General features: G+C 35.5%; 3 protein-coding genes across 3 annotated transcripts in view; 1 reads left to right on the top strand and 2 right to left on the bottom strand.

Annotated features, from left to right (window-relative positions):
- NGR-A32 (neuropeptide receptor A32) overlaps positions 1–4,551 on the bottom strand; it is a 74,420-nt gene extending 69,869 nt beyond the window's left edge. Inside the window, exon 1 of the mRNA XM_073083567.1 lies at positions 4,373–4,551. The gene's annotated coding sequence lies outside the window, so the exon portion shown is untranslated. The remainder of the gene's footprint in view (positions 1–4,372) is intronic.
- Positions 4,552–8,532: 3,981 nt separating this feature from the next.
- LOC140750329 (uncharacterized) lies at positions 8,533–17,002 on the top strand. Its single transcript, XM_073083787.1, has 4 exons — positions 8,533–8,730; positions 9,541–10,342; positions 14,661–14,816; positions 16,766–17,002. Exons 1-4 carry the CDS (start codon positions 8,642–8,644, stop codon positions 16,880–16,882), a joined length of 1,164 nt encoding a protein of 387 aa, XP_072939888.1. The 5' UTR covers positions 8,533–8,641; the 3' UTR covers positions 16,883–17,002.
- Positions 17,003–19,848: 2,846 nt separating this feature from the next.
- On the bottom strand, positions 19,849–24,689 carry PGRP-S1 (peptidoglycan recognition protein S1). The gene is made up of 4 exons (XM_073083479.1): positions 24,580–24,689; positions 23,564–23,765; positions 21,911–22,029; positions 19,849–20,633 (listed from the first exon to the last, which is right to left on the bottom strand). Exons 1-4 carry the CDS (start codon positions 24,632–24,634, stop codon positions 20,434–20,436), a joined length of 576 nt encoding a protein of 191 aa, XP_072939580.1. The 5' UTR covers positions 24,635–24,689; the 3' UTR covers positions 19,849–20,433.
- Between the last annotated feature and the right edge of the window lie 2,016 nt (positions 24,690–26,705).

Below are 26,705 nucleotides of genomic sequence, written 5' to 3'. Positions count from 1 at the left end.
TGAATTTCACTATTATATAAATAAGACAGTTAAAGTTACACAGTTGAAGGTAAAATGGATAGCCTTTGACGGTCTACTGGGCGTGGCCTTAGCGTGCTGCCTCTTTAATTAACAATTGAATTGAAGAGAAAATAAATTAACCCGAATTGGCATTCGGAAATTAATACAATACAAATGAGACATTCAAATAGTAAAGCAGGTTTTATATCGTGGAACCTCTTGTAATATGAAACTAGTGAGCGTAGAGCTTTCTTAAACGACAAGTCGGCGAAAATTTCTCTTATATCGATAAATGTTGGTTCTGCTAGTTAAATAATTTATTTTTCGCGTGTGTGAGAAGGTGGTGGGGTGGCATAATTTTTCTCCCGCCTCCATATCATTATATACTCATGGTATCGATGCAAATTCAAAAACTTTCAATCCCACAATGGTAGCATTGTTTGGTTTTAGCGTGTTTATAGCCAGCATCCAGAAAGTTTCCTAGAGCAGCCTAATATTATAAAATTACTGCATTTTTCTCGGTGTTGCTAAAGTATTCCAAACTATTAAATAAGAGCAGTTAACATTTTATTGCAATAAATCTTCCATAGTGACACAAATTATTAAAATGTTGATAAACACCCAAGCTAAGAATTCTATTCACAGTACAGTTTAACAGAAAAAACCCTCCGTCAGTAAAAAGTTTTCTTAGAGATTTCTGAAAAACGGAACGACTACCCTAGTGGCCTTAAAAACTCCTTGCTGTGGTCAGCTTGATTAATTTCGCACAATTAAGACCCTTTTTGCTTTTAAAAGCATAGCAACTGGTATATTTGCCTTTCAAGAAAATAAATTACGTACTCTTGTTAAAAAAATCAAAGTAAAGTTATAGCTATTTACGATGTTCGTGTAGCGTAACAGTTACTACCCTGCTTTGTTAGGATTTTTTATTATTATTTTTTATAATATAGGAGTAGCGGATGAGCATGCAGTCCATCTGATGGTAATTGGCTACTGCCGCCCATGGACATTTGTAATCAACCCCAGATAGGAATAAATAATCCTACTTGAGGTCGGCCACAGATGCGCCGCTACCCCTGAGGACTAAGCTGGAACGCTTCGGAAAAGTATGTCTTCCTTACCACACCCTACAAAACGGAACTCAGCAGCGCCTAACACTGCTGTTATTAGGCAGAAATAGGGCTCTACCACCTTAATCATATATAATATTTAAGTATTAAAGAAGCATCCAGTCTAGTTAGTAATTGCCTACTACTGCCCATGGACATCTTTAATCAGGTTAGATTCTTACCTAAGATCGGCTAAGCTGCATTGCTAACTCTGAGCACTAAGTTGGTACACATCGGATAAACCTGTTTTAAAATAAATAAATAAAACAAATAAATATGTGTTTTAATCTTTAAAACCAGAACACAGCTTACACACCAGCGCTTGACACTGTTACTAGGTGATAGTGGCGGTGATTCCTCTGGAGTCGAAGTACAAAGGCTACCGCCACCTTCAATTAAGATAGGTATGTGTGGCCGCATACAGTCGTAAGCGCCCGAAAGAAAGTATGGGATGAGCGCAAAGCTCTTCCAGGTAGTTCTCTTCAAGAGCACCAAGCTCAGAAGACTCCGGTGGAGATCCCAGAATCCTCTATGTAGCGGACGACTATCAGGGCGGATTTAGTGCCCACGGCCACATTGGGGTTTCTCCCATCAGTAAACACACGTCACATAGAGGATCGAATACTGCATCGCTGCCTCACGGCAGTCAACAACACCGGTGGGCAATGCACCCACTGAGGAGATTGCCCGAGTAAGGAGGGATTCCTCGAGACCCGTAAACCTTGCGCCACGCGGTGAAGTCACGCCGCGGCATAGGACGAACATATAGCCATCAGTAAAAAGACCTGTCCTTCCAAGCAATCACTTGAAAAAATTAAAAGATTTCCATAAGCGATAAGTCTTTGTGGGTTAATGAGTATATTTTTAGCTTTATTACTTACCTGTATTTCATAAACATTTCAAGGACTTAGCACCTGTATTGAGGTCGTAACATACGTAATAAAAACGTGTTAAAAGGTAATAAAATAACCCCGAACTTAACTTGAAAGTACTTACTGGGTTAAATTGATAAAACAAGGCCAATTGAATAAAGGGATAAGACTTAAAAGACTTTATGAATGATAACTTCTTACGTCCAATATTAATAACCGATCTCTCCAATGTATTACCAACCAAAGCTCGAGATTTGATCATTTTTGCCTACTATTTGTCAATTGATGACGTTAATCCTATTCATTCTAAGGAAGACATATGCCTACCAGTGAAAATGGTAATAACTTAATAAGATATCCAAAATAATGTTATACTTTCATATTATGAGCTGACAAATAATATTACAATCCTTTTTCAATTTATATCCAAAATAGCCGTAATATACGAGTCGGTACCTAAACCTAAAAAATATTGGATTATCAACAATTCTATTTATAGCAAGGCAGGTAAATCCTGCGCGATCCTCCAAATTACTTTTGGGTATTATTACAACAAGCAATTACCCATTTAACGGCGTATCGAAAATCCGTAAATTTATACGTTGCGCATCTATATATAGCTAGTCCAGTTAGGGTTCCGTACCCAAAGGGTAAAAACGAAACCCAATATGGTTAGTAATCACTAGGCCTCCGCTGTCTGTCTTGCCCCACAGTTGAGAAGGCTTGAAACATACCTATGAGCCTCCAATAGGGTTTAATGATGAAGTTTCCGTGCGTAAGTCTATTAATAAATCTATACTGCCGGTCTGTCTTAGTTTAAAGAGCCGTATATCTTAAATCGCATTAGGTAGAAATATTCACAGAACATAACATTACGAGTATATTGTGTCCTTGTATCGGTTAGTATACAATAGACAATACTTAGACATAAGTGCGACATTTTTTCAGTTACTGTGTTTGTATATTCTGTAAAATCAGCACTATTTACGTTACGTACAAATCTTGGTATATTTACTGCTGAAACTCAAAAAATAATCCAAAGCAGGACAACAAATAATAATTAAATAACGAAGATAATCCAGATTCTCATAAAAAAATATATTTTCTTTTTAATAGAAATAATTAAAAAGAAAATATATTTTTGGTTTTCTTTTATGATGAAATAGCGCGCGAAACCTGCTTGTAACAGATAATAAATGAAATATGTTCCGCAAAGGAGGTTTGTGCCCGGTCATACTTCGTAAATACTTCCTACATTGAACTCATGAACCCTTTTTGCTTACACTATTGAATGTGTACCCCTTTATTTACTAACGGTGTTATTCATAAAATAGTTAAAACATTATGAAGGTATTAGTTATTTATGAAAAAAAACACAGATTTATAAGAACATTGAAAGCCATCCAGTAGACAGTTTTTCCTTCGTCCTGACTTTTTTTTTCAAAATAGAGTTACGATATCTGATAAGCCATCGATCTCATAGTAAATCACTGCCGCCCATAGACATAAATAATATTACGTAACCAAGTTAATCAATATAATTAAAATTATACCTGAGATCAGCCACACATCTATTACTAGCCCTAAAGGCTGCACAGACTACCTTGAGCCTTCTGTGCCTATAACCCTCAATCAGTGTGACGTCACACTACTTGACGTCATACATCATCATTACGAGGTCGATAGTAATTTTTAATGCATTTCAAAATTGCAAAATAAATTACTCGTTTATGATCCAAAAAATTGTAATTTTTAATATGTAATGCGTTTATTGTTGTATAATAAATAAAAAAAAATATTGTTATTTCGTATACGAATTATTTTTCATATTTCTGTTTATAAATAATGTTTAACTTGTTTTGAGTCTTAATATTTTAGTTAGTAAAGTAAATTACCCAAATGTCTTATAAAATAAATTGTAAAGAATTTATCAAAGTCATCAAATCAAATCTATAAAGATAAAATTAAATATTTTAAATGTAATGTCCCAAATATATTTTATTTATTTTACTTTTATAAATAATATAACGTAATATAATTGAAATTATTACAGAAATTCATTATTTGTGTCAAAACTTGAGTACTTACTTCAAGGTCACCGATGGTTCCTATAGTAGATTTTTATTATTTTTGTAATATAGTTCCTTTTATTCCTAATAGATTTTGTAATTTTAATTAAAATTTACAATAATTATAAAAATAATATCTAACGTGTTGACACTCTTACTTCAAATTATTAAATTGGACGTTATTGATATTTATTTATATATTAAAACCGTAAAATTATACAGTAGAACTAATCAAAAGCTTTTAAACAGAGTGATGTTAGTCCCTAAATGAAAGCAACTCCAACAATTAAATTAGCAACAACTCGAAACAAAAAGTTCTTACCGGCTCAACTCATCACAACTTTGATCAAACAATATTAAAGTTTCAATATGGCCACTCCACAATACACTGACCACGTCAAAATTCCAACTTCATATGAATTAGAACTTATTTAATTACAATTTGATGTAAGTTTTGACGAAAGTTCGAAAGCTTTCAGCGCTTACAGGGAGCGTCTGCCCGTCGCGAGCTTTTCAGAAAGACTGGACTGAACCGGCGCCATACGAAACCAACTTGTACGATAAGGGTTGAAGGGTTGTTGTTTATTAGGAATTTTCGTACTCCAGCTAAAATTACCGCGATAATCTCAATGCCATTTTAAGTTAAGTCATTTTATCTTGTGCTTTACAAATTAAATTTACTTAGGAACATTTCATTTTATATTTTCATATACCCAGTCTTTAACCCGTAAATGTAAAACTTAGAAGAATTAGGGATAACTTTTAATTAACTAATATTTAAGATTTCAGTTCTTAATCTTAGTTTGATTCAGACATTATTCAAACCTTTCAATAAGTTGTACCCTACGGCTTATTTAATGTAATAAGTATAAGTTTAAGAACTTAGGTGTAACAATGGTTTCAAAACTAAAGCAATTTAAGTTTTATAGACATCGTAACAAATATTTTGACTACAGATTAAATAGTGTGGGATTAGACTAAGTTTGACTTAAAGTTTCTTCTCTTTTGGCTTACTCGAATTAAATAATTAAAAAATGTATTTAATTTTAAAGTTTAGCTCGAGTCACGGGTAATTTTTTTACATAAAACGTTAAAACATTGGAGCGTGTCTCACAAATTGATTTCCAGTCATCTACCATTTAATTAATTATTTATGTGCTTAGTTGTGACTCAATTGTTAATACTACTTTGGAACGGAGATGATTACAATACTATACAAGCGTATATTTTGTATAAATATCTTTGTTGTATAACGGACCTTTATAAATATAAATATACTCTATTTTCATAAAATTGACAAGAAATCAACAAAATTGAAACGAGTTAGCAGATAAGGGTCGAAAGACTAACGATACCGAAGTCGTTGGGTTAACGGAAGCGCGCTAAAAATGCCACTAGCGGTCACCCATCCATCACCCTATTGTGCCAGACGTTGCTACTTTAATCGATTACGATAGTTGTTTAAGACTGGCGTAGTAGAGTATGCTGCCCTAATTTTAAGTGACCACGGCCGCCCATAAACAGCTCCAACTCCATATAACAAGGGAAGCCGATCATAGAGCATTATTACCCAAACTACTACAATTAATATTATTATCATAACTTAGTAAGGCAGCATCCATAGCCTTCTAACGAAACAGATTCGCCCTCAAAAAAGACCACCGCCAACGCCATGTCTATTTCTGCTTCATAACAGCAGTGTAGTCTGGTTTGAAACACTACTGTATTCTGGTTTGAAGGGTGCTGTAAGGGAGAAATTCTTTTCCGAGGCTTTCCATCTTAGTTCTCAGGAGCAACTATGGACCTCAGTTAGGAATATCTCATCCTATCTGGACGATTACAGATGTCCATCGGCGGCAGTAGCCACTTACCATCAGGTGAACTGCATGCTCATCTGCTATTCCTATATTATTATTATCCTATATTATTATTATTATATTATTATTATTAAAAAAAGATGTGTCGCTTGTCGTACGAAACTCCTACGTTTTAAATTTGTCAATGAACCCATTTCTTATTAGATACATTTATATCAACTGTGTAAAAAAGTCAATGGTATCATAAATGAGTAGTTACAAAGGTAACAAACTAATTGGAAGTGTTTTTGGTAGCCCCAAGCTTTCGTAGCGATGTCTGGTTGTTTTAATTAGTGTACTGTGATGGCTTTTAAAACCGGCTTCCTCCAGCGCTAATTAAGCTTTTTACTGTAATTTTAATGTTAATTTACTTTGCAAAGGTTTACATAAAGAAGATTTTCCTACTCTTTTAAATAAGGAAAATGAGTGCAATTAAGAAAAGTGTTTTAACCAAAGATATTGTCATATTAATTTCTTTACTTTTATCATTTATCTTCATAATCCGTGGGTATCAAGGACATCTTCTGTCTCGTTATTAACAATTAATCATTTTAAATTGTAGGTCTCGTTCAGTACGAAGATAGTCTAATCTTAGGTAGGCAAAACATTGAATAGATTGTACGTAACATTCAAGATATTTTCTTTTTTAATCAAGGGTAAAGCTAAGGAACAAGAATTATTTTATTAGTATGTAAGAAATAATATCGTATTAGAAAATAATAAAAATATATTACTAATATTAAGAAAAAATGTGCTTTTATTTATTGACTCTTTATTGATCATGTTAAAAACAGTATGGTACAAGAAGCGGACTTAATGCTAAATAGCATTTTCTCCTAGTCAACCTTAGGGATGTGCAGAAAAATTGAAGGCGGTACAACTATACTAAAAAAAAAGTAACAATAATAATAAATACGAAATAAAATAAAATGGAAAAAAATGGTTTTCTGTCGCATCTTCTCTTCTGATGTTCCCTTCTTCTTCTCATGTTGTGATTCGGAAGTTGGCGAACATATGAAAAAATATTGTATTTATTAGTGCTGTAGTTAAAATAAATCTCTTCATGTAGTTTGTTTCGTTTCATTACGTTACGTTTCGATTCGCATCACTTCATTTCATTTCGTTTCACGTCAGTCGCTTTTGTTATCAGTGAAAAACAGTTTTAAACCCTTATTGCAGGTACGTTATATCGTATATCTCCTCATTACGTATTGTGAAAAGATTAATGTCAAGCAATGTTATATAAAAGATTTACAGCGAGACTTTAATACGTAACCTTATACCTGTGATCCGATATCTCGGTTCAATTGTTAGCTAATGTCGCCATATCAGGTAGCCATAAGGACAAAGGTTATAATGGAACTAATTACAAGACCTTCAGAGTGCTGTCATAAAGAAAAGAAGATGCTATTATGAAAATAACTAATAATAACTTTATTCTGTAAACAACAACATTCAGTACAAAAACTATATTGAGTTAAAAATACTTGATTGTACAATATTGTGTCATAAAGAAAAGAAGATGCTATTATGAAAATAACTAATAATAACTTTATTCTGTAAACAACAACATTCAGTACAAAAGTTATATTGAGTTAAAAATACTTGATTGTACAATATTGTGAGCATTGTGAAACGCCACTGTGTTATGGGCGAGGTAAAGAACACATTCCTAAGGAATTCAAACTCGGCTGCTTCTCCTGTCGCGCGTGTTAACGCATGCACGCGGGCCCCACCCACACGCATTATTTGATTAGTTGCAACACAGAGCTGCATACCTACGCGTTACGTATGCGTGTATGTATGGAACTATATGATGCAAGTGGCAAGAGTGTGGCATTTGACGACCCGCGTGGCGGAGTGGCCACCATACCGGTCTGACGCGCAAAGGTTCCCGGGTTCGATCCCCAGCCAGACAGATATCTAAATGATGAATTTAGATTTCTGTTTCTGGGTCTGGGTGTTTGTGTATTTGTCTATGTGTGTGTCCATGGCACCCACGACACAGGGAATCCTAGTGTGGGGCTGTGAGTGTAGAAAGCGTTTATTTAAGCGTTTATTAAGACGCGTCACAAGAAAAGCGCCCTCACTCCTGTGTGATAAGACTCCAATCTTACCTGGAGAAGTGAGTGCCATGGGCGCCGTGTTCATTTACCATTAGTAGAATGGTAAATGTATACTAATGGTAGAATGCATACTAATTTGCTACTTCTACTGTATAAAAAGAAAATAGTAGAATAGGAAATAGAATAACAAGATTATTTGAAGTCTTTATAAAATAACTAGCTGACCCGGCAAACGTTGTGTTGCCATATAAATAAAAATTGTTATCTATTAATTATTAATCACCAATTAGTATAGCACATATTGTTCTAGACTTGATTAATATCTGTGTAATTAAAGCTTAAGATCTAATTACTAAATTAAGTACGTGTGTAATTAGTTATATAGATGAAACAGACCTAATTATGTGCGGACCAATTAAAAATAAAAAGACATAAAAAGACAATAACGTTTACAACTATTTTTTTTACCTCTTCCTTTTGTTCCAAATTGCTTATAAAATATAAATGCTACAAAAAAGGCGGTGCGGTATGACGTAAAAACTGTTTACATTAACAAAATAAAAGTAAAATATTAATGTCATATTTGGCACCGAAAATGAATGAGTAACTCGTAACTTTGGATAAATAATAAAATTCGAAATTAAATAAAAAGGACTAAATTTTAGTGCAATGCCAAATTCGAGGCGAAGGCGGTTTTCTGTTCAAAAAGAGATTAGGGGTCAGGATCCGACGAAAATACAAACTGGGCCCCAAATCAGGTATGTATTTGACCCTGTACTATATTTGTGTTTTACTTTATCTTCGGAACAATTACCACGCTTATTTATGATTATATCAATAAATCCTCTTTTTGGTAAGAGAGAGGAACTTACACATGGCGTTTTAACTTAGTTCTCAGAAGGTTCATTTATCAACTAGGCTATAGACCCGTTTGGTTTAAAAAAAGAAACTAAAAATAACATTGAAATAATAGAAACCTAGACATTACCCTTCTTATTATTAATTTGTCTTACTTTTTAACATTCAAAATATGGTAGAAAAAATACATTACAAATACATATCAATAGGTAAAACACTATTATGAAGAAAAACACATTTTGAAGGGAAATTTGAGTAATTAACAATGTTATATAAGTTTATTATACTACGTAAATATCGGTACGATACATTTAAAATGTTGATATTATGAAAACTACGCATTTTATTTTATTTAACTGGCTATAAAGCAATAAATTGCACATGCACAATAATATCGTTTGCAAGCATACTGAATAACAAATTGGACGCGCATTTCCTTTAAACGGAAATCTGTGTTTGCGATGCACGAATTCAATATGCTGTGTCCGTAAACAGTGTCTATTTGTTGTACAAATAAAGTGAATAACATCAATAGTTCAACTAATAGTACATACTACAATTTGCTGCTACCGTTTTATGTCACACTTCCAGGAACGGATCTTTTCCCACTACTAGGAGACACCAGAAAAAATATATCACGCTATGCATTTGATATTTCATTCGTACAATTATTTCTACATTTTTTTTAATTCCATGCGACTTACTTTCAGCCCACCAGACCCAAATCAAGACGCGAAAATACAAACTCAAAATTCGGCGGGGCTAAATGCGAGCAAATTCAAAAATAAATACTTTCCGAACAGTTCAAAAAACAGCTCTACTTTAGAGATTGTCGCTGAATGTGAGAGCACAACGTCAATAAATACTGTAAAGAAGCAATCATCTACCGCAGTTGACAAAGATGTTACAGCCAGTTCTAGCACTATTGACCTGTTTAACATCCTAAACGCAACAACTGACTTATCTTCGGACCAATCGAAAGAGACTATACCATTTTCGAAAGAAGATGTTAGGAGGAAGGAGGATAAAAATATACACAGGGACAAGACTCCGGTGCGACGAGACAAATATCCTCGTCAACACCGAATCAAAGTAAGGAGTCCTAAACGAAGAGCAATTCCAGAAGAGCACATTAAAGTAGAACATCTGAAGAAATCAGTTGGAGTTAGCCCGATAGACTGGAATCACGAATCAGAGGTACAAGTAGATTCGATAGGTGATGTTGACGAGGAGATAGAAGAGTCCCAACTGAGCAGCCACACGTTAGACGATATGTGTAGGATCTGTCACGGTGGAGACACGCTAAACGTGGAACTCGGGCAGATGATATCGGCGTGTTCGTGTCGCGGTACTGTGGGGCGCGTCCACGTAAAGTGTTTGGAGAGATGGCTGACGGAGTCCGGGAAGTCCAGATGTGAGCTGTGCGGCACGAGATACGCGACAAGGCGTGTCCACAGATACGGAGTGCCAAGGGCGTTAGTTTTGTGGGTTCTCAGTCAAAATGCTAAACAAGTAAGTTAATTTTGTTTTACTAGATTAGCTGTTTATATATTAACAACTCTATAAATTAATTGAATATCTTTTTTTCCAAACCTTGTCTTGCTCCTTGCTCATATACATGTGTTTATTGTATCTTATACCTCTACTCTCATATACATCACCCGTCGACATTTTATTTTATTTTATTATTGTCTCATTCATTTTAATAAAAACGTTCTGTAATATTCGCAAATGGGACACAAAGGTCTAAAAACAAAAATATTTAAGCGAATATTACATTTTTCATTTACTTTTTAAAGGTACCTTTAGAAAAGGAGATGGCATACGAGTGTAATAAACATTGATGAAATATCAACCTAGTTCAAGGTCACACACGCATTTATACTTCAGAGCAACTAAGTACTGTCTATTTGTATGTGTGCTTATAATGGCATCAAGCCGAAACTACTATTGAACCATTCAGTCTTTATTCATTAGTTTCATTCAAATCGATCAAAAGTTATTACTGTTTAAAGTCAAAAGCCTATTTTGTAATACTCATCATGTATGTAGAGTGAAGTATTTCAGTTTACCGGTGAGCTTGACAAATACTGTTGTGTATCTTTATATTCTGAATCCACTCGAAGTCGCAGACACAGCTTGTATATAATCCGAATGTCTGGCATTAAGTGAATTAAAAAAAGCTTCCTTGGGGTCCCGGGAGACAAGACACTATTTTAGTATTGATTGTAAACCAGATAATAATCGAGTAAACCGCTTTTATTTCTATTTCTCACAAATCATTCAGAATATTATACGAATTGGTTATTATTTATTTAAGAACATGTCTAGAAAGGGGGTATTAAACGCGGTTCTCTCGCACGTATTACGCGTACTTTGCGTCCATAAGAACGCGCGTACTAACACGCGACTCTTTAAACAATTCCATATCAAATTGGTAACAGGGAGACGGGAAATGTCTCTGTATCTGAAGTTCACGCATAAACTAAAGTGCACGCTAATGGTGTTAGAACTTTACGCTTAGAAATTAATCTGACATTGAATATTCACCTTTACAATGAAATACTTGACCGTTTATGACTCAGCAAAATATAAATATGACACTGACCTCTCGTCACATTAATTTTTCAATACACAAATTCCTCGAATCATTTTACTAAGCTCTCGGGACGAAGATTAATATTTTCGTATCTTTCCACTGCCCTTGCTTCAAATGTCACGGGGTGATATTTCACCGCTAAAAGAGAAATTAGATACTCACAAAGTGCAAAAGATCACTCTTTATGCAAGCTTTCTATCCAGGCCTGCATGGTAATTAGTTATCACAAAAATATATCTATAGTATAGTATTATAATATAGATATATACACACAACTCACACACACATACACTGTGTAATACTTTAAATATTTATTGTATCCAATGTTTTTCTATGTGCAATGTTGGAAGAGCGGGGCTCACCTAACACAAGTAAGTAACATTGCTTATCAGGTGGGCTCCAATAACTTTATATATAAGGAAAACATTGTAGAGAAGTAAATAATTTTTTTTGATTTTTTTTTTTTTTGATTTTGATATATTCCATATCTTGACGAGTAACGTAAGGTCGTCACAAAGAAAAAAAATGTGAGCCGTCACGGGACGCCTGGCAGATGTGAAACATCGACATTATTTTGTAAAAGTAATATGCAGAAAAGAACATATTGTGATAGGAACTAAATATGTCATAATGATAAAATAAAATATTACGATTTTTTTCCAGATAACGATGACTATTTATTGAATAAACATTTATTTTCATTAAATACAAAAATTTACGACTTTATTTCAAATCGTGACTACTTAATGCGTTTAATCAGTGACTTCGGTAATCTGTATATATATACCACCGTATAGCGTCGCCACGGCATGCGTCGCCACGCCAGAAATCGGTTTTACGTGCGGCTATAGATGTTTCACATCAAAAGAATGCCTTAAGTAACGATATTAAGGCCACTTCGTCATCAACTCATTATTGACACCACTGCGCACGTACCTTTTAAAATGAAGGGAACTTTGGTCATCATACACAGCGATGGCCAAGTGCGAATGGGTGAACTTTACACAAGCTTGGGAACTTTTTTCTTAAATTCACCGGTGTGTAGATTTTCTTGCCATGTTCTCCTTCACCCTCACAATTAATTATTCACACGTAACTTAGAAAATCAAAAATCCGTGCCTGGGACTCAAATCTTAGATTCCGCGATTGAGGTCGAGTTTTTAAATCACTAGGCTATCACTACTATGCTGCTACATCCACATACTCCACTCATAGCCGAATCTCTCGCGTATTCGTGGGCGAAAGTTAGTAAGCATGAGTAAATAACTAAAACAATACAAGTTATAAATAATTTCAGCCTTTCATACAAAGCGGAAATGAAGTCGAGTATTAATAATACAATTGCAAGTTATAAAGTTATAAAGCAAAAGGTAATTGAGTAGGTGGACACCCACACGAATACCTTTCAGCTTTACGGACAAGCAAAATGAGGCTGATAGGTAGACTGTATTACCTACGGTGTTACATTCACTCTAATATATTTAAAGGGATATACGTGTCTTGTGGCTATTTGCGGCTACAATGGTATAGTGAAGTTACCGTCTATATCGCAACATAGTTAATACTTAATCTAAACTTAACAATTACTTTATTAAAGCGAAAATCCAAATACTGGGAATAGACAACACTGAATGAGAAACGAACAGAGACATTTTACCGTACTAATAATAGATTGCTATGCGACGGATAATATTTTTTGAAAGTATTCATGTATGTCTTATTGTTTAGCACTTCATGTAGTCCAAACGGCTTGACCGATTTTATAATACGAGGTGTTATTGGATTATCTTTAATTGAAGATGTAACTTAGGCTATATAATTAGGCAGGCGAGTTTTTTGTTTGCATATTAATTGTGTAGTAAAGGAACAAATCATGTTAAAACTCTATTCCAGCTGAAGGAGTTGAGTCGGAACATAATTTGTAATAGTTCGTAGAGGTGTGTTGGTTTTTTAAGCCGACAAAATCTGATACGGTTCAACGGGCACAACGATGTTACGTGTGGGTGTTAAATGCAATATACGTGTAACTGCTAAAAATAACGTGCCCTGTGATTGTGCAGTAAATTTATATATAGCGCGCTAGATTGCAACGTATTGGACAATGTATAGCACATTGCAGCAAGTCAGAGGACTTTATCTACCCGCCAGGAATGGTATTTATGTTCTTCGGTTTCTTTTCCTGTCCTTTCCCTGAAAACGTGTGTAACGTCGGTTGCGTAGTTAAGGAAAGTGTAGCAAGCAAACAAACAAATTCACATACCGTTTGTAATATTAGGAATTCAGCTAGTGCTGTCTTAAACGTGTACTTGTAATTTTTGATAATTATGTTATATTTTTAATTATATAGCGCTAATAAAAGAAACAGTTACACTGCTTCCGGTTAAGGGTTATTCATCAAGGCTTTTAATTGCGCCGGGTGACATGAGGCCCTTAATTTGTGACACTTGTGTGCCCTTGTAATTCGGGTAACGTCGTTGTGGCAATGCTCCTCAAATTACAAAGCATTTCATGTTGGATACAATACGTTTGTGACATTAATTTATTTTCACTAGTTTGTTGTTTTATAATTTTCGCTTTTGACAAAATGTTTGCATATTTTTTCTGTGTCAGCTAACTAAACAGTTTAACTTCAAATAAGGCGACACATGTCTCAATTGTACTTGTGTTAGTAATTTAATGAGCAATTTTTATTTATTTTAACATGAAAATGAATGCAAAATAAAAAACTTCATAAAATACGTAATTTTTTCTTTAATTACTCACAACCCTACACAAGGATTCTCTATGTCGTGGGTTCCATGAACACCCAGAAAAAATATCTAAATTCATTAGATATAGCTCTGGCCGAGAATTGAAACCGAAACCCTTTGCGCGTCAGACCGGTATTGTGACCGCTCTCCTACATGGGTCGTCAAAAATCAATACTAGAAGAAGATTCTCATGTCATACAAGACAAAAAGCAAAATGGCCTTACAAGGCCATTTAACGTAGACTTTATTTATTAGTCCATTACTGTCCCATTGCTGGGCACGGTTCTCCTCTCAGACTGAGTTTTCTATAGTTCACCGCTCTAGCCAAGTGCGTATTGGTAGACTTCACACACCTTTTGAGATTTTTTTGGTAATATTAGGTATGCTGGTTTTCCTTACGTTTTCACCGGTAAAACAAGAGATTATTAGTTTAAGTAGTAAACCTGAATTCACTACAAAGTTCCTTTAACATTTGTTTCAGCTTATGGTGGACGGGTTGGGTATAATGCTGATGTCACCACTCGCAGTGCTGGCGGCGTGGCTGTCTGGTCGCACCCTCGCTGGGCTGATGACGTATGAGAGCAACATCACCCCCTGGCCGCTCGCTTCTACCTTTGTCCTCGCTTGTATGACGCTTGTAAGTAATTTCCAAAGATTTGGTAGAAATCCGTATATCTAATATTATGTTTACGCTTATATAAAAAGCAGTGATAGTCTAGTGGTTAAGAAACTCAGCCTCTCGATCGAGGGGTCCGAGGTTAAAATCCCAGGCACGCACCTCCGATTTTTCGACATGATGTGCGTATTAAAAATTAATTATCACTTGCTAAAACAGTGAAGGAAAACATCAGAAGAAACCTTAGAGATTTATAAAAAGAATCTCATAGGTATGTGAAGTCTACCAATACGCACTTAGCCAGCGCGGTGGACTAAGGCCTAATCCTTCTCATTTGGAGAGGAGACCCGTGCCCAGCAGTGGGACAATAATGAGTTGATTATGATTACGCTTATGGCTTTTAGGATGGTAGAATCAAAGACCTAGGACCTTTTTTTTCTGACGGAACACAACCGGAGCCCTCCAAACGTGGTACCCCGATCGGGCTCTACCCTAGGGGAGCAGTTTTCGCTCCTCCCACACCATTTAATGTTTACGACGGTATGCGACCAAACATACCGCCGTCCTTCCCGAGGTCGCTTACTGGACAGTTCGAGTCCCACTCTTGCCGTCCGCAACCCCGGAAGCCCCCTTTTAGTCGCCTCTTACGACAGGCAGGGGATACGGTAGCCCTATACTAGTCCCGGAATTACAGGGACAAAGACCTAAGACCTAGGACAGATACTTATGCGACCCTTCTCAAACTCTTCTTAATCCTAAGAAAACGTCTGTGACCAACGTAAGGTGGAACTCTAAGTATATACTCAAAGTACACGGTGAATACCACGGTGTGGTAAGGAAGACATACTTAACTTAGCCGTGGCATTCCAACTTAGTCCTTTGGTTTACCAACGCATATAAGGCAGACCTCAAGCAGAATTCTTATCTTCTCAGGGGTTTACTTCATATGTCATATAGGTGGACTACTTGCTCGTTCGTTATTTCGATATTGTGAAAAGCAAAATTTGTTTAGATTTATTATTAATAATGGACGTAAGTCTCAAAGCTTTGCTATTAATTTACAAACAATTTTATTGCTCCCTGTTGAAAATACACCAAATATGTAACAACTAAAACAAATAAACAAGACGAATCTCTATATTTCACAGGTTACTGCCATCAATTAGTAATAAATATCGGAATATGTTTGCAAACGCTAAAATCCAAATGCGAACTGAATTCGGCCTTTGTTAATGGTATACAGCAGGTTGATATTGTATTTCGTTTTCTATTGCGAGGTGTTGTTTAGGAGTCATTTATCAATTTAGCGTATAAAGCTAAAATTAAAGGCACCTATAAATTTTGAAGGTGGTAGAACCCTTTGTGGTTCGACTCCGGCTGCTCCACCGCCACACCTATTTCTACCTAATAACAGCGGTGTTAGGCGCTGCTGTGTTCCGGTTTGAAGGGTGTCGCAAGGGAGACAGACTTTTCCGAGGCGTTCCAGCTTAGTCCTCAGGGGTAGCGGCGCATCTGTGGCCGACCTTAAGTAGGAATATCTAATCCTATCTGGGGTTGATGACAGATGTCCATGGGCGGCAGTAGCCACTTACCATCAGGTTGACTGCATGGTCTTCTGCTACTCCTATATTATAAAAACAAAAATCTGTAATCAACCTTAGATAGGATTAGATACTCCTACCTGCGGTCGGACACAGATGCGCCGCTACCCCTGAGGACTAAACTGGAACGCCTCGGGAAAGTATGTCTCCCTTACCACACCCTTTAAACCAGAACACAGTAGCGCTTAACACTGCTGTTATAAGGCTGAAATAGGTGTGACGGTGGTGCCGCCGGAGTCGAACCACAAAGGGTTCTACCTTCAAAATTTAGTCTTAATTGCTCCGTGAGTCAAATCATAAAAGGGTTCTATCACCTTCAAAACTACCCGTCTGCGTCATATTATACTCTTAAATGTAGATTGCTCCCAGGTGTGTTACTACTGCTGGATCGTCTCGGCCGCCACCCGCCACGCGCTAGCCTGGTGGATCTGGTACCGGTCTCAGTACGAAGTAAGACTCCAGTTACACGAAGAACAGGAGGAGTGAACGAGACAACACATATTATTTGTCCAGACAACATACTCGTCCTGCGGTGCCAAGTGAGATGGATATACGTTTAACAATTGTGGTAGATTGAGATTTGCAATAAACGCCTCGTTTATGGTGTGTGGTTGTTTCTTTTTAGCTGTTTTAATAAATTAGTTTATACTCCAGCCGCAGTATGTGCATCGCACTGCTTTTGAACTTGTTCGTCGCGTTGCCGTAAATATTGCCAGAACAGCCAAACACTCTACGCTACTCGTGAGATTTATCATCCATTCATCATCCTTAAATTCTCCTTAATACCGATGAAATATGGATCGCTAGGCAGGAAGAGACACGCGGCACGTCATGACAAATAATGCAGCCGCACTGCGAAACCAACGAGTGACGTCATCTTGACTATATTACGTACCTTATTTCATTTCGATTTATGTTTTACTTTAAAAGCTTTACATAGCTTCACCCGCCCCGGATTGCGCACTACCCGATTCGAGCTGATGTTTTGTCTAGACTAGTGAACCTAAGAGGTGCTCTTAACGAATGAATGCTAAAAATTCAAAACAAAGTATAGTCAAAATACAAAGCGTGAGATGTCATCCTACTTGAAATAAATGCTACCTACCACTGGGCTTTCTTAGTTTATTTTTTACTTACCAATAAGCTGTCGTTCCCACACGAAGTTTATACATAATGTATCTAGAAATACAAAAGGTAGACTCATAAAATCTTGAATCAATTCTGCGATGTGATTTTAATATTTTTGCTCCGAATTGCGATTTTATATCCTCTCGCGAAAATACGTTCATAAATACAACTTTTCACATAATTCAGTAGGTTCTTTTGTACTTTCTTCACGAACCGGTTCTAAATTCGACTACATCTGAAAGTTTTCTAAGCAACCTTGCTAGCCCTAGATCGGATATCCTGTGAGATCCTAGATGTCATTAATATTGGATGTATATTATTCACAACATGTATTCATTGCTATTATTGTATTCCATGAAAATTATAACTTTATATTTTAATCAATCTTATGTAACTTATGTACTTATGTATCTTCATAGATTAGTAAAGATACTTCGCCGCCTTGTAATTGAATGAAGCCACAAACGGCTTATTTTAGTAAGTTCTTTTTTTGAATCCTTGACAAATAAAAACATTTTTAGAGAAAATTTACGAATAAATAACTAATTTACGTAATAATTACGTAATTGACGTAATAAATAAATAATTATTTCAAATTTTTTAGGGACATTTTAGCACGGAGACGTGGCAAAACTTTTTTACGCAACTATTTCAATTCTCAAAACTGGGTACATTTTCTTGTTAGGAGTGAGTAATCTTTACTAATCTATGTGTATCTCATATAACTTATACTCGCAAATATAACGTTACAATTAATTATACGATGCTAATGTTAACAGTTAACTTTCGTATAAGTCCTTGTTATGTGTGGTGTGGTTTTTTAAGGCACACATATTTTTAACTTATGTATAAATGTTCATATTTGATACTTCGATAAAAAATATTTGACAAGCGGTAACGTGTCAGCAATTTTATTAACCGTTTTTTAACCTTAAAATGCTTCAACAGTTGGTTTTTAACGAAGTAGGTAACTAAATTTATTATATCCTTTTTATGTAACTAAGTATAAAGTATGAAATGATTTTTGTATCGTTTCACAGATTTTATTTCTGTGTATAATTAATTAAATTAAGCTTAGGGATTTAGCCGTAAAAATGAAACTGAAGATTACTTTCTACTATATGTGTTTTTAATTAAAAGCAATTTTTGTCGGTCTCCAGATACAAGATAAAATAAATCTCGAGATTAAGGCGGATTTCAAGCCAAGTTTCTTTCAATCAGATTTATCACCGTTCCTTAGGATTTACATATAAACCTAGGACCTAAGATTTACGTATATTCCAGCTTTTTGGGAAGTTCAATTTATATTTTTAGAACATTTTAAAGGAACAAAATTATGAGGTGTTATATTATTTTCTATAGTATATTTTATAATGCACAAGAGGGCCATAAAAACAATTACTTTAATGAAGTCTAGACACCATACTCTGGCGCTTGCTGATAATAAATCGTCAGGTATTAGGGACACCCGTATGTTAATGCCTCGTACGGTATGTAAAGTACCTACTAGACATTCGGATTAGAAACAGAGTAAGGGACCAATAATCATACTGGCCTGTGAATTATTACCACCTGATAGTAAATGGCTATTGCAGCCCATGGACATCTGTAATTAAACCCAGGTAAGTTAACATTCCTGCCTGAGGTCGGCCACAGGTGGGCGGCTAACGCTGAGGACTTAGCTAAAATGTCTCAGAAAAGTATATCAACAATTAATTATTTAATATGGAATAGAGATATAAAAATATATTTGTCCGCGTTCTAATTAAGACTCTTGTTGGAATCAAACACTCAATCAAAATCAATCACCAATCAAAATAATAAATTATAGGAATTTTGTGTTTAAAAGTTAGTTTAAAATCCGCATTATTTCGTCTACATGGGTAACAGCTAGTAGGGAAATATAACTGTAGATAAAATATTAAATCAATCGAGGTAATGTAGCTCCAGAGCAGTAGAGCTGGGATTTTAATGTGAGACCCATAGATTAGTAAAGATACTTCGCCGCCTTGAAATTGAATGAAGCCACAAACGGCTTATTAGTTCTTTTTTTAATTCTTGACAAATAAAAACATTTTTAGAAATAATTTACGAATAAACAACTAATTCTGCGTAATTTACATAATAAATAAATAATTATTTCAAATAATTTAGGGACATTTTAGCACGGAGACGTGCCAAATCTTTTTTACGCAACTATTTCAATTCTCAAAACTGGGTACATTTTCTTGTTAGGAGTGAGTAATCTTTACTAATCTATGGTGAGACCGATAAAATTTTAGCGTATAACGTCAAGTCTAAAACTGGAATTGACGTCTACTTTGATATTTACATAAATAACCTGTCTCACACGAACCCGTGAATTTTCATCGATAATTACCTATTTAATGATATTATTAGGATCATCGTAGATATGAATTAAACATATATGTAAAAGAATCCGCTTGTATGTATTAATATCCGAAATATCAAGATGTCGTCCATGCATTATCTTAATTTGGTTATACAATGTTAAATATCTAAGAGTTTTTCTAGATATTTTACGGTGAAGTTACTGCAGGCAGTGTCAATCGAGTCCTGATTAAATAATTAATAAATAAAAAAAATAAACAGTCCTCATAAGTATATCAAACTGAGCTAAGTTATGTTTACTTATATTCATTTTAACCATAGGACACGTTATTTGAAATTAATCAAAACTGTGTATTTTTACCTGTACTATATATTTGTTCTTTTTAGGGTTCCGTACCCAAAGTTGTACCTTTAAAGTCCGTACCTTTCAAGTTTTTAAACGGAATGTATCATCATATAATCTACTTTACAGAAAAATGCTCTTAATGTTAACTGAAAAGTATTTTCAATGCTATATTTAAAAATGAACTCTATTTTCTATGGTCACGGGTTTGTCTCTAGTTTTTTATAGAGCTAACGTCTTCCAGCCATTCCGGCCACCGCCGTATGACGTTGTAGAGCTTCCTGCCCGGACTCTCGGTAGCTATGAGCTGCCTGTGGCCCACCACGTGGAAGTCCTGGGCGAGATAGCCTTTCTCCACGCCGCATCGAAGTAGCTCCTTTACAGCGTCCAGTTGCGCATCTGTTGCAACATTAGCTGAAAAACAAATATCACTTTTAAACGGCAGTAAAGAAGTAATTACTATAAAAGATAAAGAAATTAAAATAAATGTTTCTATCTACAGTCAAATCTCCACACTAAGATATCTCTCTGTGTTGTGGGTGCAATAAACACATATAAAGAAGAGTACACAAACACCCAGATCCAAATAGATATCTAAATTATTGTCACTAAATTCGTTAAAACTGTGAAAACGACGTCGGCTATATTTATGGAGTTATTTTTTAATTTTTATCATAATTTACTAATCCTTTGTTGGTGGAACTCAAAGGGTAAATTTTCTAAATTTAAAAGCATAACAAAAGCCTTTGCCTCATAATCGGCATGACGTGAACATAACCACGTATCATGCGGTAAAGCCTGCACGCGTCATGAAATTAATGACATCGAAGTGAGATCAGCGGAAATTGGAAAAACCTTTCTTGTTCAACGTACTTGCATGCGTCAATCATTCGTGGTAGAACCTTTTGTAGTTCTACTACGGAAGCACCACCTCCGCACCTATTTCGGTCTAATAACAGCATTATTAACCGAGGAGCCTTATCCAAAACGTTCCAACTTAGTCCTCAGGGGTAGTAACGAATCTGTTTCCAACCTCTGACAAGGTTAACGACTGTTATCCAAATCCAAAGTTGACAACTGAGACCAAAAGTTCTCCTCTGAACCCACACCCAACTAGTACTCGATAGTCGAAGATTTTCACGAGGGAAAGATCTAAGAGTCTCAATTTTCTATTAACATTGCATATTTCCTCATACCATAGTATAAATAGCTAATAATTACATTGTTTTGACTTTCATTTAGAATAAAAATAAAATAAAATTGATAACTTTTGCATTTAAAAAACTTTAGCGGATTATCTTAATGGATGAAAATAATTCATATATAATTAATTAATTAAGTTAATTATTTTAATCGTTGACCTCTGATACATATGTAGTTCAATACTTTAGCCATCAATGCATTATAACAATAATTTACTTAAAGAATCACTTCATCCTACTTTAACAAGAGACTTAGTACATACTCGTATTCCGCGAAAAAATAAATTTTCGATAATTTCTCCACTTCAATATGAAATTAAATTTAACAGAGAATCTTTTGCTATAATTATTTAGCACAGGTTAGACCTAAAAACGTTTACTTATTAAAGTGCCGTAAATAAAAAGATTATCTGATTAAATGTTAGTAACTCAAAGAGCCCTTTCGAAGATTTCACATTACAAAGACGATCTTCTAAACGTAATACTCACTGTTATAATTTCCTATGAAGCTGATTCCAATCGACTTAGAGTTGTAGCCAAAAGTATGAGCACCTTTATGCAACCAACCAGTCCCTTCATAGATCTTTCCATCCCCACCAACGTAGAACCTGAACGAATAAAAAATCCATTAAAATAAACTTTCTCACGTAATTATAACATAGTCAAAAGTAGCTGGAATATCTCTTAATAATTATTATGCGCTAGGCACAATATAATGGCAAAATTAACAGGCTGAGAATTCTCTAAGAATTTTTCAAATATGAACTGGTTTAAATGAAGCAGATTACAGATGCGTTGTAACTTTTACAAACTAAAGTGGTAAATGAGGTGATATCCTTACATAAAACGCAAGAAAGCTTCACGATAGAGTAGGTATATAAATTGATCGGGGAGGTATAAATATCCCCACTAAACGCTTATCACCTTTTTTCTATTTATGTATTTTTTGACATTGAAAAGGGGGAAACCTTCAAAAAGTACCCGGGGCCATGTAAGCGACGTCGGGTTACGTGGGACTTTTACCGCACTAAACCCGGTGGCCATCCTCGGCGTTTGTTGGAGAACTCCGGAATCCTAACGCGATACCCATATCGAGCTCTGCCCTAGGGGGAGCAAAGTAATTTACGCTCTCACATACTCTGGTGATTACAGCGATATGCCACCACACAAACCACTGTCCTTCCCGGGGTCGCATGCTGGACGGTTTGAACTCCCACTCTTGCCACCCGCAACCCGGAAGCCCCTTTTAGTCGCCTCTTACGACAGACAGGGGATACCGTATCCCTATTCTGGTCCTGCGACTACAGAGACAAAAAGCTTAGCACTATAGTCCTATATAGGTACTCGTACAAGTAATGTGCATGTAAAAATGAAATATTGTCTGGGGTTCATGTAATGTTTAAACAAGGTATATCAAAAAAGATACAAAAATAGCTAGCCAGACACCACACAGCTGACGTTGCAAATGTCGATAAGGTGACGTGCACTCAGATAACCTGTTTGTCTTATCACTGGTCGGTGAACTATGACTTTAATCAGACACTAGAATAGATATCTTGAAGACATATTTTTCTATTACTGGAAACAGTAATTACTGATGGAACCCATAAACATTCTGTTCGACTTAAAACAATAGCGTTTACCCTCTATTGACGGATGGTTTAAAAATCTAGTAATCGGAGAACAAAGCCATCGTTCCCTTCCAGATCATATCTTTTCTAACTCAGCTGACAAATATCCAGGATCGCTTCTATAGTTCCGTGAAGTTCAAAAGACCGCTAATAACAAAAACAACATAAGTAATTCGGAAAAAAAAAATATTGCTCTCAAGTAAGAATAAAATAGTTTAAAGGTGGTAGAACTCTCTGTGGTTCGACTCCGGCGGCACCACCGCCACTATGTCTCCCTAATAACAGCAGTGTTAAGCGCTGCTGTGTCTTGATTTAAAAGGTGTGGTAAAAAGACATACTTATACGAGACGCTGCAACTTAATCTTCAGGGGTAGCGACGCATTTGCAGGTAGTCTCAGGTAGGACTTTAATCTTATCTGGGATAACAGATGTCCATGGACAGTAGTAGCAACTTACCATCAGATGGACATCTCAGCTCAGTAACTACTGCTATATTACAAAAAATACTTACGAAGACGCGATATCCCAGTAGTTCAGGTTATCCATATGGTAATTCTGGATAGACTGCATTCTGTTCACGCAAGCGGTGCTCGTGGTACACGGTGGGGTCACGGTATGCTGTATGATGACGATGCTGACTGGTTGGACCAAGTACTCCACGTGCACTGGACTTACGGCATCCCATGCTTTCCTGCTCACGACTCCCGGGCAAGCTGGAAATTATGAAAACTTGATAATGACGCTTTCTACGTTCACAGCCCCCACACTAGGATTCCCTGTATCGTGGGTGCCGTGGACACACACACAAAAACGAATACACAAACGTCCACACCCGGAACAGATATCTAAATTCATGATTCAGATATCTAAAATGAATCAATTATAAATATAATTATAGTTTAAGCGGTGAGAGACCAGTGGTCTGACGAGGAATTAAAGATTTTAAAGACTTAAAGATTTTCGTGTATGCAAAAATAGATACCAAAGCAAGTGATAATTCATTTATATTTATACGAAGCAGTGATCCCTGAAAAAAGTCTATAACTGTAGACTATAATTCTGCATTAGATCAACATGAAGCCGTCCAATTCTGTGAGAAACCTTATCAAGCACGGAATAAAAAAAAACTAGTTTTTATTGTTCCGTTACTTATTTTTTCTAATACAAACCAGGAATCAACAAAAATAATAAGTTATTATAATTACCACTTACGATGTCTTAACCAGAAATGTACCTGGTTAAACACTTATTAATCATTAATTATGATTACTAAAATAACTTATATATTCCATTTAAAACTTTTAAACGTCAACTCTAATTATGATACATCTTCAAAATTAGTTATATCTGGAACTACGGGACAAAAGTATATAGGTATATAAACACTTAGAAAATATAGAGTTATAGAAATGAAGCTCTATATAAAAATCAAGTCAATCAGTCCACATTTTTTTAGTTTTCAAAAACAAATATAAGGAAGGTATTTTTAAAATACTTATAAAGATCCTCTACATAAATAATACTGACCACATTTAACAAAATTTATCGTAAATAACACAATGGCAGCACGAAACAACCACATCTTGTACGAGTATAAACACCTTGTCACTTAGATGTGTAGAAACATACTAAAACTTCATTCTGAATTCATAACATCCAGCTAAAGTTGATGTGCAAATATTACATTATATCTCTACCATTCAGAAGGTAATGAAAAGGACAACAATATTATAAAGTGTATGAACTATGCTTGCTGAATCATTTCGCGTGTAAGAGTGCATTAAAAAATATATCGTGGTTCTTTCCACAGAATATTATTGTTTATCTGTAGGAAGTGTCATAGACCCATTATCGTACCAATTAAAGATGGTAGAACCCTTTAATACCAGGATCACCACCGCAGTACAATACTATTTTTTTCTTCTTTTTTTTTAAGGCGCGTTCTACACTCACAGCCCAACATAAGGATTCCCTGTCCCATGGGTGCCATGAACTCACACAAAGACGAATATACAAACCCAGACCCAGAATAGATATCTAAATTCATCACCAGATGTTTGGCCGCGGATCGAACCCTGGAATTCTCCCTCCCTCACGGGGGTCATCGCACATCGGGGGCTAGATTTAGTACCTTCGATTCAAAATATGTTAATCATTGAATGCCGTCAATTGATTCACCGACCGTGCGTATGTATCCGAACACCAAAATGATACCCTAACAGAAAATAGTTGTGGTTGAATAATAATCTAATCGGCCTTTCTTGTGCCTTTATGTGGTGGTTAGCCCCAGGTTTTACTAATAAATACTGATTGGTTATTCACCTTATACCGGATTTACCTATGATGATTAAACAAAAAACAGAACGGACGGACAATTAAGTAACGGAGCAAACTTGAGAAAATATGACGTCATGACAATAATTATAGCTCAATATAATTCTATGAAAGATAAGAATAAGCAATTTTGTTTTGTTTTTTAGTTTGATTTGAATTCACACACAATATTGTGTGTATCTACACATATAAATAAAATTGGAGTGTCTGTTTTTAATATTGAAATAACCGCTTTACATACTACATGCATATGCACATGTGGTACATACACCAAAATAACATATTTTTAATTTTTGTCTCTCTGTCTGTTTGTTCTGGCTAATCTATGAAATGGCTGAACCGATTTTTTTTATTGACATCTAACTGATGTAATAAGGAGTAACTTAGGCTACTTATATTTTAGAACTAACTGTACCCCGCGGTGTCACCCGCGTTATTTCTTTTTAACGCGGGTGAAACCGTGGGGCACAGCTAGTTAGTAATAAATAGATAAACAGAATCACATATACAAGAATCTATTCTTAAAACGGTTCTATTAGGTTTTGTATCTGACTTCGCTAATTTTTATTTTAGAACATTAGATATATTATGTAGATATACCAAGTTCTGACACAATCCGCTAGGGGCGCTGATTGGAAATTGTATGGGCAAACACGTAAACAGATACCAAAACAGTCATATTTGCAATGACATTTTTTAGTAGTATATCGATGCATATTTGTCAAAACGTAAAAACTCCTGGTAAGAGTAGTGATAAGAATTGTTAATTTATTATATTTTGCATAGATATAAACGCATGAACTATTTATATTACGTTTATGTCTGCTTCGCTCATAATGATTTTGCGCGAATTCGCTTTAAACAAGCGTTAAATAAGGTTAATTACGATTAGGAAAAATATTCGATTTCCATTTTCATCTCTAAGCATTACGGATGCAATTTGCATTTTGCTTTAAACGTGAAGGGTACTAGTATAAATAGTACTTATAATAGTAGTAATCGTTAATACGATAACTGGGGGTCAAACTTCTGTAGATGTGTTCAATGAAATTGATAAGATGTTATGTGTGACCGCGTATGTATGACCGCGTATGTATATGTATGACCCGCGTGGCGAAACGGTCACAATATCGGTCTGACCTGAGGGTTCGGGATTCGATACCCAGACATCTAAATGTTGAATTCAGATTTCGGTTCTGGCTCTGGGTGTTTGTGTGTTCGTCTCTTTGTGTGTACATGGCACCCACACAGAGAGTCCTAGAGTGGAGCTGTGAGTGTAGAAAGCGTTTCTCTTTTTTGATGTGCTTGTTTTAGTAAAA

Source organism: Epargyreus clarus, unplaced genomic scaffold, assembly GCF_041222505.1.
Source record: "Epargyreus clarus isolate Ecla_fem2 unplaced genomic scaffold, WU_Ecla_fem_2.2 ptg000019l, whole genome shotgun sequence".
NCBI lineage: Eukaryota > Metazoa > Arthropoda > Insecta > Lepidoptera > Hesperiidae > Epargyreus > Epargyreus clarus.
The sequence above is the reverse complement of the archived record's forward strand: the minus strand, read 5'-3'. Positions and strand labels throughout refer to the sequence as shown.

What these genes read in the sequence shown, in the direction of transcription:
- LOC140750329 (XM_073083787.1), top strand. Translation starts at nt 8,642, where the DNA reads ATGCCAAATTCGAGGCGAAGGCGGTTTTCTGTTCAAAAAGAGATTAGG. An exon ending in CAAACTGGGCCCCAAATCAG is followed by an intron (nt 8,731 to 9,540) that starts GTATGTATTTGA and finishes ACTTACTTTCAG; the next exon opens with CCCACCAGACCCAAATCAAG. An exon ending in TCAGTCAAAATGCTAAACAA is followed by an intron (nt 10,343 to 14,660) that starts GTAAGTTAATTT and finishes CATTTGTTTCAG; the next exon opens with CTTATGGTGGACGGGTTGGG.
- PGRP-S1 (XM_073083479.1), bottom strand. Translation starts at nt 24,634, where the DNA reads ATGTGGTTGTTTCGTGCTGCCATTGTGTTATTTACGATAAATTTTGTT. An exon ending in GATAAATTTTGTTAAATGTG is followed by an intron (nt 23,766 to 24,579) that starts GTCAGTATTATT and finishes CATAATTTCCAG; the next exon opens with CTTGCCCGGGAGTCGTGAGC. An exon ending in CTTCATAGGAAATTATAACA is followed by an intron (nt 20,634 to 21,910) that starts GTGAGTATTACG and finishes TTTGTTTTTCAG; the next exon opens with CTAATGTTGCAACAGATGCG.